Raw genomic sequence first — 11,691 nt, 5'->3', positions numbered from 1 at the left:
ACCCGGGAATCTTTAAGTCAGTTAGCGTAGCAACAAAAGTGCACGCAGCAGCTAGAGAAAAAGCACTAAAAAAAAGCACTCAAATTGGCCTACAGGTTTAAAAATAAAATAAAATAAAATAAAATAAAATAAAATAAAATAAAATAAAATAAAATAAAATAAAATAAAATAAAATAAAATAAAATAAAATAAAATAAAATAAAAAATACTAGGGTCAACTTAGCAGATTGAAAAAAATGTATGTAGGTCAATTAGCAACTCAGGGTACATTTTGGGGTATTTACCTTACTTCCACGGCACAGACATGCATTTTAATTAAACATTTCAGCCATATTTGGGTTCAAATCATATATGTAAATAAAATTCATCTTTTCAGCACTAAAATTGGCCTACAAGTTTCAAAATTATAAAATAAAATAAAATAAAATAAAATAAAATAAAATAAAATAAAATAAAATAAAATAAAATAAAATAAAATAAAATAAAATAAAATAAAATAAAATAAAAATACTTGGGTCAACTTAGCAGATTGAAAAAAAATGTATGTAGGTCAATTAGCAACTCAGAGTACATTTTGGGTATTTACCTTACTTCCACGGCACAGGCATGCATTTTAATTAAACATTTCAGCCATATTGGGTTCAAATCATATATGTAAATAAAATTCATCTTTTCAGCACTAAAATTGGCCTACAGGTTTAAAAATTATTTTATATTAATTTATTTTAATGTAATGTAATATAATTTAATGTAATAATTATTATAAAATTTATTAAATTAAATTAAATTAAAATACTAAGGTCAACTTGAAAAAAATGTAAAATAAAAAAAAACGTTTGTAGGTCAATTAGCAATTCAGGGTACATTTTGGGGTATTTACCTTACTTCCACGGCACAGGCATGCATTTTAATTCAAATTTTCAGCCGTATTGGGTTCAAATCATATATGAAAATAAAATTCATCTTTTCAGCACAAAAATTGGCCTACAGGTTTAAAAATTATTAAATTAAATTAAATTAAATTAAATTAAATTAAATTAAATTAAATTAAATTAAATTAAATTAAATTAAATTAAATTAAATTAAAACTTAGCAGATTGAAAAAAATGTACCTTACTTCCACAGCACAGGCATGCATTTTAAATTCAAAATTTCAGCCGTATTGGGTTCAAATCATATATGTAAATAAAATTCATCTTTCATTCAAAATTCATTCTTTCATATTAATTTAATTTAATGTAATTGTTATACAATAAAATAAAATAAAATAAAACAAAATAAAAATCTAATACTAAGGTCAACTTGAACAAAATGTAAAATTGAAAAAAACGTTTGTAGGTCAATTAGCAAGTCAGGGTACATTTTGGGGTATTTACCTTACTTCCACGACACAAACATGCATTTTAATTCCAAATTTCAGCCGTATTGGGTTCCTGAGAACGATGTGGTTCTGATCCGAATCAGATGGGAGTTTACATGACATTAAAAACAGCATCGTTATGCTATTGTATCACCTGATTGTCAGACAAAGCCTGTTGGGGGGGTTTTAAGGACACATCGGGATTCTTCATCAGAGTTAAGATAAAGTCTTCCGGAGCAAGCAAGAAATGAAACAGACATAATGTATGCTTTGTGGACAACATAGTGATCTTAGTGTTCTTGCTGACTTGACAGGACATTTGGGGACAAACAAGCCCCACAAGTCCCGTTGAGTGGGCTAAAGTGAAATGAAGTTAAGCTAGCGCTATGTCATTCAACTTCGACATACTGATGGGAATCAAACTAACAGTAAAATAGGTGCGTAAAGTTCGGTGTCTTACCTTATGTTCGCCTTCACGGACAAACCTTCTCCGGTTAAATCATCCAAAAAGAAGTTTCGAAGACGGTGGCGGTGGTGGTGGTGGTGGTGGTGCCATTGCGGCGAAGAGCACCTTGTTGTGTTCGATGTCCTCTTCAACGCGTCTCCGGGAATCAGAACCTCCCCGTACGCGCGCTGCTGCTTTGAGAACCACAAGCCCCGCCCCTGCGTGCGTGTCTGTCACTCACGCCCAAGCGCACTCCTCCTCCAAAAAGGAACCAGCGAAGAAAATGTCACAGAATTTTTATTTTTGAATTGTTTTTGTCAATTTTTAATATACTTATTTCATTGCAAATGTAAGACAACATGCATTATATAATATTTAATTTTTTAAATTGTTTTTGTCACTTTTTAATATACTTTTTTCATTGCAAATGGAAGAAAACGTGCATTCAAATACATTATATAATATTTAATTTTTTATTGTTTTTGTCACTTTTTAATATACTTATTTCATTGCAAATGTAAGAAAACATGCATTTAAATGTATTAAATATTTAAAAATTTGTAATTGTTTTTGTCACTTTTTAATATACTTTTTTCATTGCAAATGGAAAAAAACGTGCATTTAAATGTATTATATAATATTAGAATTTTTGTAATTGTTTTTGTCACTTTTTAATATACTTATTTCACTGCAAATGTAAGAAAACGTGCATTTAAATGTATTATGTAATATTAATTTTTTTATTGTTTTTGTTACTTTTTAATATACTTATTTCATTGCAAATATAAGAAAACATGTATTTAAATGTATTATATCATATTTAAATTTTTTAACTGCTTTTGTCACTTTTTAATATACTCATGTCATTGCAAATGTAAGAAAACGTGCATTTAAATGTATTATATAATATATATATATTTTAATTGTTTTTGTCACTTTTTAATATACTTTTTTCATTGCAAATGTAAGAAAACGTGCATTTAAATGTATTATGTAATATTTAAATTTTTTAATTGTTTTTGTCACTTTTTAATATACTTATTTCATTGCAAATGTAAGACAACGTGCATTTAAATTTATTATATAATATTAAAAAAAAATTAATTGTTTTTATCACTTTTTAATATACTTTTTTCATTGCAAATGTAAGAAAACGTGCATTTAAATGTATTATGTAATGTTTACATTTTTTAATTGTTTTTGTCATTTTTAGTATACTTTTTTCATTGCAAATGTAAGAAAGCGTGCATTTAAATGTATTATATAATATTTAAAAAAAAATTTTTTGTCACTTTTTAATATACTTTTTTCATTGCAAATGGAAGCAAACATGTATTTAAATGTATTTTATAATATTAGTAATAAATATAATAAGTATAAGTAAAGTGAGAATCCATAGAAAACATCACACTGAATGCCTGTACTGTTTTTTTTATTGCATGAATTGGTGAAAAGCAGCAGAGACAATACAGTTGGCTCGGTGAAACCTTCCTCCTGTGAAGAAAGGTGGTGTTGTTGACGTTTTGATTTATTTTATTTTTTATTTTTTTTACACGTCTCAGCGCGTTTAAGAAAACCCCCAATCCAGAACTATGACGTTGGTTTACACCACAAAACAAGTGCTTGCATACCGCATTTGAACTGATTCAAACATGTTGCGTTCGAGGAAAGTGGTCAAAACAAGCATCCGGCTGTATAAATGTTGCATCAATGTTGGGAAAATGATGCTTTAAATGTAAATGTTAAGGATTTGCTGGTTGTGGTTTTGATAACAGGAGGTTTTAGATGTGCTTTCGTTGTAATAATACAAAAAAATTGGATTTGAAACCAAAAAAACAATCAATGCAGTAGTCAAACCTTACAAAAAAAAAAAAGACGTGGATTTGAATGCTTGGGTAATGTCGCCATCTATCGGTCGGATTTTGTACTGCAGATTTTTGCCACAAAAAAAAATAAACAAGAAACTCCCTTTTAAAGTAGACCAGCCACATATTTAAAACCAACAAATATTCATATGATTATGATAAATTCTCTTTCCAACTTGGTCACTGCCAATAAGAAAAAAAAAAAACAGAAAGGCGGCAATATTTTTGTTGTTGTACCTGATTAAAACGCCCCCCCCCCAGCATCTTATGCAAAGATATATCCTCAAAGAGTTAATGTCATATATGTATATATATATATAGATATCAATTCTATGTTCATATAATTAATAAAAAAATAAATACATTTAACAAATACAAATGATTTTCCTCGTGGGGTGGATTTATTATCAAACATCCCATAATTGTACTGTTATAGATTTGTTGTTATTATGTGGATAAAATTTGTAAAGCCTCTAAACTCCATCCGGTGGTCTACAAGGAAAGGCTGATAATAAACATTCAAGGTTACACACAAAAAGGAAAAAAAAAAAAACTGAAGTAAAAGATGCTGATGATTTGTGTTGGCATGGCGACGAGACCAACCCCCGTCTGTTGATTATTTGTGTAAAAAAAAAAAAAAAAAAATTTTTTTTTTTTTTTTTAAATGCACCAGTAGAAATTTGTATATGGTCTCTATAGACAGGAAAAAAAAAATAATAATCATGCATAAGTTACACCTCACACGTCGCGTTTGTGAGTGGCCACCCTACAAACGCCATCATTAAAAATCTGAGTACATTTTCCTCAGCAAATTTTTTTTTTTTGTACATTTAAAGCAGTTCCATTTTTTGTGTATCTTTTTTTATAGAAAGTTTTTTCTTTTCTTTATTTTTTTGTTGTTTAAATGTCATTTCCGAAAAAGGAAAGCGAGCTCCCATTGTGTTGTTCCTTCCATTCCTGTACAGCAGGAGGCGCAAGAGGCGTGTTTATGTTTATGATGATGATGATGATGCAAAAGATGGGCGCTGCTGGCAGTTGGAGGAGAAGAAGGAGGAAGCCAAGTGAGCGTCTAATCATGTCCGCTTAATCCAATGATGATGCAAACCGACGGGCTTCCCCGGGCTGAACGGAGACAGGAAAGGGTTGAATGTTTGTGGTGGCGGTGAAGGGCGGACCCCCGCCCCCGACCCCCCCGACTATCTGCAAAGCTCCTCTTGTGCGGAGTCCCGCGCGTTTTTCCTCTTCTTGCCGTTGCCTTGGTGGTGTGGCTTGTTGCTGGGATGACTCTTGGTGTTGTTGTTGTTGGAGGAGGAAGAGGAGGAGGAGGAGGAGGAGCTTTGAGGACCCTGATGACCGCTCTTGTGCTGCGGACGAGATATCCTGGCCTAATAAATAAAAAAAAAAAAAAACATGGGTCAGCTTGGAGGGACTTCCCTGCTTTATATTCTTGTTGGCTATTAATCCTTTCACATACATTACAAAAATAATGTATTATACTCATTTTAATGGCTGTGACAAGCATAGTAATTAATACATAAATAAATACCCAATAAAATCATCAAAAAAATCCCATGCCATTGTTTGTATTTTTGCGGTCCAAACTGTCAGGTAGAAAAAATTTGCTGGAAAAAATATCTGTTTGGAATGAATTTTTCCCAATAATTCTAACAGTGACATTTTATTTATTATTTCTATTATTTTTTAAAAACTAATATTTTTGTATATTTTCTGTTTTTTATATATTATTATTATTTAATTGTATTTATTTTTTTAAAATTAAATATATAATAGTATTTTTTTTCATTTATGTTTTACTTACATTATTACATGAATTGTAATAGCTATTTTAGATTTGCATTTAAATCTTTTATGTTATATATATATATATATATATATATATATATATATATATATATATATATATTATTTAATTGTATATATTTTTTAAAATTAAATATATATTGGTAATTTTTTTCATTTATGTTTTACTGACATTATTACATTAATTGTAATAGCTGTTTCAGATTTGTATTTGAATATTTTATGTTATTTATATATATATATATATATTTTTTTTTTAATCAATGCTGTATATAATAATAATAATGCAGTGAGCGGTCCGAACTGTCAGATAGAAAAAATTAGCTGGAAAAAATATCTGTTTGGAATGAATTGTCCCCAATAATTCTAACAGTGAGATTTTACTTATTATTTCTATTATTTTTTAATATGCCACAATAATATTTTTGTATATTTTCTGTTTTTAAATATTATTATTATTTAATTGTATTTTTTTAAATTAAATATATAATAGTATTTTTTTTCATTTATGTTTTACTGACATTATTACATTAATTGTAATAGCTGTTTCAGATTTGTATTTAATTTTTTTATGTTATATATATATATATATATTTTTTTTATAATCAATGCTGTATATAATAATAATAATAATAATAATAATAATAATGCAGTGAGCGGTCTGTTAGGTAGAAAAAATTAGCTGGAAAAAATATGTTTGGAATGAATTTTCCCCAATAAAACAGTGAGATTTTATTTATGATTTATATTAATTTTTTTAATGTGACAATAATATTTTTGTATATTTTCTGTTTTTATATATTATTTAATTGTCATTTTTTAAAATTAAATATATAATAGTAATTTTTTTCATTTATGTTTTACTGACATTTTTTATATATATATATATATATATATTCTGTTTTTAGATATTATTATTATTTAATTGTAGTTTATACATTTTTTTAATTAAATATATAATAGTATTTTTTTCATTTATGTTTTACTACTATTACATTAATTGTAATAGCTGTTTCAGATTTGTATTAAACCTTTTGTTATTTATATATATAGATATTTTTTTAATCAATAGTGTATATAATAATAATAAAAAGCTTTTTTTCTACAACGCGTTTACATTTATTGTTTCAGCTACTTTTCTCTTACATTATTTGCTTCAATGTGTTATTAAATGAAATGTTTTGATTTGTATATTTGCTATTTATTATATGAAAATATGTCATCGATTTAAGCGTCGTCCACGGAGAGCACACACCTTCCCTCCCTTGTTGCCTCCAGGCGGAGTGCTGGTCGTGCGGTTCTGCGTTCTGTGGCCGGCGGCGGCGGCCGACTTTTCTCTGTGGGCGCTGGAGGTCCGGCCGGACTGCTGCTTGGCCGTCTTGCACGGCGTTCCGTCAGAGTCCTGTGGAACGACGGCGGCGACAAGAACGTTAGGACCCCGCGTCAGAGCGGCGCCGTCGGCGAGAACGCGACGGAGGAACTGACCGCGTCGCTGGAGCTGGAGGACGTGACGGAGGAGGGCGACAGCGGCGAGGAGGAAGGCGAGGAGCGCAGGGAAGGTGACGGCGAGGAGAAGTTGGACGAGGTCTTGCTGCGGGGCGCCGACGGCAGGATGACCACGTCGTCCTCGTCGTCTTCGTCGAGGACGTTGTTGTTGTTGCATTCGTCCAGCTGCTGCGACAGCGTCACGTCGTTTCCTGCGGGATCAGAAGACAGCGTCTGAGAGGAAGCGTTTGCCTTTGGGGTCGACCGGCGTGACGTCGGCGCCAGCCCTCACTGTTCAGCGGCAGGTCGTTCTGCGATGGACTCCCCCAGTTCTTTCGGATCCACTCTCTGTACTCGTCCACTTCCTGAGTCACGCGGATGATCCGGCCAAGAATGCTGAGAGGAAAAAGAGCAATGAGGAACGTCAATGTTAGCAATAATAGGACAGGCGTTAAAAAAAAAAATGTTTGCTAAATTTGTACATGGAAGTTAGCGAAGTTAGCTTAGTTTAGCAGAGCATGCTAGTGCGGCTGCGTGTGTGTACGTTTGATGATGCCCGCTGAGTAAAATAAGGACGAGATATAATGGTAATGGTTTTATTTCATTTCAACTTTAGTTTTTTAATTTTAATTTTAATTTTAATTTTAATTTTAATTTTAATTTTAATTTTAATTTTAATTTTAATTTTAATTTTAATTTTAATTTTAATTTTAATTTTAATTTTATAAAATGTTTTAAATTTTAAAATGTTTTAAATTTTAAAATGTTCTAATTGTTTTAATGTTTTAATTGTTAAAATGTTGTTTTAAATGTTAAAATGTTAAAATGTTAAAATGTTAAAATGTTAAAATGTTAAAATGTTAAAATGTTAAAATGTTAAAATGTTAAAATGTTAAAATGTTAAAATGTTAAAATGTTAAAATGTTAAAATGCAAATGATCACAGGACAGGCGTAAAAAAAAAAAGTTTGCTAAATTTGTACATGGAAGTTAGCGAAGTTAGCTTAGTTTAGCAGAGCATGCTAGTGCGGCTGCATGTGTGTTTGAACAAACGTTTGATGATGCCCGCTGAGTAAAATAAGGACGAGATATAATGGTAATGGTTTTATTTAATTTTAATTTTAATAATTCTAATTTTAATAATTTTAATAATTCTAATTTTAATAATTTTAATAATTTCAATTTTAATAATTTTAATTTTAATTTTATAAAATGTTTTAAATTTTAAAATGTTTTAATTGTTTTAAATGTTACAATGTTGTTTTAAATGTTACAATGTTGTTTTAAATGTTGTTTTAAATGTTGTTTTAAATGTTGTTTTAAATGTTGTTTTAAATGTTGTTTTAATGTTTTAATGTTTTAATGTTTTAATGTTAAAATGTTAAAATGAAAATAAAAATTTTAACATTTTAACATTTTAAAATTAAAATTTTAATCAAAATTAAAATTTTAACATTTTAAAATTAAAATTTTAACATTTTAAATTAAAACATTTAAAACAACATTTTAACATTTAAAACAACATTTTAAAATTGTAATTTAAAAATTAAAATTAGTGATTTTAGAGATTTATTTAGAATATATGTTTATACTTGTTCTCGCCCCGTCTTAACCGTCGACGGACATTCTTAACACACACAGCACAATTCCGGCCTTGAAAATAATATTTTAATTAATAGCGATTTCTAAGTTGCCAGTTACTTACCTCTCCGTCTCGTTGTTGGGGTAGTATTTAGCGATGGGCGAGACGGCGTGGTTGAGCACCACGTAGGCGTAGTCGAACGCCTGCTTCACCTGCATGGCGCCGTAGGAACTGCGGCCGACGTCGTTGTCTGTCGGGATACAACGGATGTGTTTTCCGATTTTAAACCCCGACCACAAAAAAAAAAAGGACGAGTCGGCGCCATTCGGCATTCATACCTGGCTGCAGAGGGTCCTCAATGTAGAGCATGGAAGGCCTGTAGCCGTCCATCATGTTCTTCTGAACCTCGTCTTTGGCAATGTAGCAGCCGCCGCCTGCTATCCGGATGCCCGTTTTCAGGTAGTTGAAGTGACGGCCGTAGAGCTCAAAGAACTCGATGAGCAGGACGCCGATGTTGATGTTTGGGCTGCACACGTCTTCCCTGTAGTGGAGCTGGAACGCCAGGAGAGACAAAAAAAGACGCTACAGGTTTATGACAGGAACACGGTCCCGTTGGGTCACGTGAGGGGGCGTAACCCACCTGCAGGAAGCTCACGGCCATGAGGAACAGGCTGTAGGAGCCGATTCCACCGGTGAACACTTCGTTGAGGTCCCTTTGCAGCAGGAACTGCTTGAGCACGAGGACCAGGTAAGGCAGCACGGGGTATTTCTGTGGCAGGGACGCAAGTACACATGATCAATGATCTGTCATGCAAAAGTAACTTTTTATTGATGTGACAGCAGTCATGTTTGTCACCGGAACCCATTCAAAATGTACATTTTTAGTCTTTAATATTTGAACTTTATGCTTTTAGGTTTTTCTATTAATATTAAGACTTTATTCTCCGAATATATTGTCATTACTCTTATAAAATGATTTATTTCCCCCATGTAAGCACTTTTCTTGTTTGATGGTATTCTATACTTTGTATAATTTGGACAGAGCGGGGAACTGATGAGCCAACCAGAGCACATATTGGCCAGAGAATTTAGTCTTATGCCCTCAGGGAGGCGCTATACCCTCCCGAGAACAACAACTAATCCTGACTGTCTTTCATCCCTTCTGCAATTAAGCTGCTAAACTCAGACATAACTCGTTTTAAATAACATTTGTGGCAATATTTGTGTGTATATTCAAACTATTTATTGACAATTGTTGACATTCCTGACTTGAATGTTTTATTATTGCTCTATTGTTGTGGTAATGGTAATGGTTTTATTTCATTTGAACATACATACATCAGATTCCAATTGAGTGCATCCCATAATCAGTTCCCAGTTCCACATGTCCAAAAGGAGTAGGAGGAAGCAAAGCTTATTAAATCCTACCCCTCCATCTGGTACTTTAACGATCAGTAACTGTTGCATTTGTTCACTTCCTGCTTTCCTAATATAATTTTATTTTTATTTTTATTTTTATTTTTATTTTTATTTTTATTTTTATTTTTATTTTTATTTTTATTTTTATTTTTATTTTTATTTTTATTTTTATTTTTATTTAAATTGTATTTTTAATTGTATTTTTAATTGTATTTTTAATTGTATTTTTAATTGTATTTTTATTTTTAATTGTATTTTTAATTGTATTTTTATTTTTATTTTTATTTTTATTTTTATTTTTATTTTTATTTTTATTTTTATTTTTATTTTTGTTCTCTTCCTGCTTTCCTAATTTAATTTAATTTAATTTAATTTAATTTAATTTAATTTAATTTAATTTAATTTAATTTAATTTAATTTAATTTAATTTAATTTAATTTAATTTAATTTAATTTAATTTAATTTAATTTAATTTAATCCTTGTATTTAGCAAACATCAACTGCTTGTATTGTTTCTTGAATTGGCTCATCGTTGTGCATTGTTTGATTTCCTTACTCAATCCATTCCATAGTTTGATTCTACATACTGAAATGCTATGGCTAGCATAACGTAGTCCTAGCATAGAAGTGTTTCAAATGTACTTCTTCCCTGAGATCATATTTCTCCTCTCTTGTAGAGAAGTATTGGATGACATTTTTAGCTAATTGCTTATTTTTAGCCTTATGCATTATTTTAGCTGTTTGAAGATGAATTATATCAGCAAGTTGAAGTATTTGTGATTTTACAAATAAGGAGTTAGTATGTTCTCTGTAGGCGGCATTATGAATTATCCTTACTGGCCTTTTTTGCAGTACATTTAGCCAGTGAAGATTGCTTTTATAGTTATTAGCCCATATTTCCACACAATAAGTAAGATATGGTAGAACCAGAGAGCAATAAAGATGGATGACATTTTTAGGTAATTGGTTATTTTTAGCCTTATGCATTATTTTAGCTGTTTGAAGATGAACTATATCAGCAAGTTGAAGTATTTGTCATTTTACAAATAAGGAGTTAGTATGTTCTCTGTAGGCGGCATTATGAATTATCCTTACTGGCCTTTTTTGCAGTACATTTAGCCAGTGAAGATTGCTTTTATAGTTATTAGCCCATATTTCCACACAATAAGTAAGATATGGTAGAAGCATATCAGACGGTGATGGACGTACGGCTGGAGAGCTACAAATGAATTGCACCCTTTGGGTATAAATAAAGTTTTCTGAATCTGAATCTTTGGACACCCGTGGTCTATGGCTCTTTCAACGCACTTCCAATAAACCACAGCGGCAAATCCTTTACCTCCTTGAATTCCTTGATGAGGCGCGCAGCTTTGATGCCGCTCTTCATATTGAAGCTGATGTCCACCTTGACCTCCGTGAAGGAGTCGGTCAGTTTAATGATGGGAACCTGGGGACACAAGACAAAGTATGCTCAGACCGGCTACTATTTGCGTTTGTTGACAACGCCCGGGGTCGAAAACGTTGCATCTGATTGAAGTTTATGTGATTCGCGAGTGAATTTAGTGAAAGATAGGAAGCCTGCACGTGTCAGGAGAACCACACGGTTATAAAAATAGAGACATGGAATGTTCTGGAACTGGGCCAGCAGGTGAAGGCCACCACGGGGCAACGTGGAGTTGAACACGTCCAGTGATATTGCGGGATGTCGTTTTCTT

At 31.3% G+C, this 11,691-nt stretch overlaps 1 protein-coding gene across 1 annotated transcript in view; it reads right to left on the bottom strand.

Moving 5' to 3' along the window:
- Positions 1-3,226: 3,226 nt before the first annotated feature.
- tent4b (terminal nucleotidyltransferase 4B) overlaps positions 3,227-11,691 on the bottom strand; it is a 31,260-nt gene continuing 22,795 nt past the window's right edge. The window contains exons 5-12 of the mRNA XM_058089565.1: positions 11,316-11,423; positions 9,198-9,326; positions 8,896-9,109; positions 8,681-8,807; positions 7,269-7,372; positions 6,977-7,188; positions 6,747-6,893; positions 3,227-5,055 (exon numbers count right to left, since the gene is read on the bottom strand). Coding sequence (XP_057945548.1) covers positions 4,867-5,055; positions 6,747-6,893; positions 6,977-7,188; positions 7,269-7,372; positions 8,681-8,807; positions 8,896-9,109; positions 9,198-9,326; positions 11,316-11,423 — 1,230 coding nt within the window. The 3' untranslated portion in view covers positions 3,227-4,866. The remainder of the gene's footprint in view (positions 5,056-6,746; positions 6,894-6,976; positions 7,189-7,268; positions 7,373-8,680; positions 8,808-8,895; positions 9,110-9,197; positions 9,327-11,315; positions 11,424-11,691) is intronic.

Source organism: Doryrhamphus excisus, chromosome 12 (genome assembly GCF_030265055.1).
Source record: "Doryrhamphus excisus isolate RoL2022-K1 chromosome 12, RoL_Dexc_1.0, whole genome shotgun sequence".
Taxonomy (NCBI): Eukaryota; Metazoa; Chordata; class Actinopteri; order Syngnathiformes; family Syngnathidae; genus Doryrhamphus; species Doryrhamphus excisus.
The sequence above is the reverse complement of the archived record's forward strand: the minus strand, read 5'-3'. Positions and strand labels throughout refer to the sequence as shown.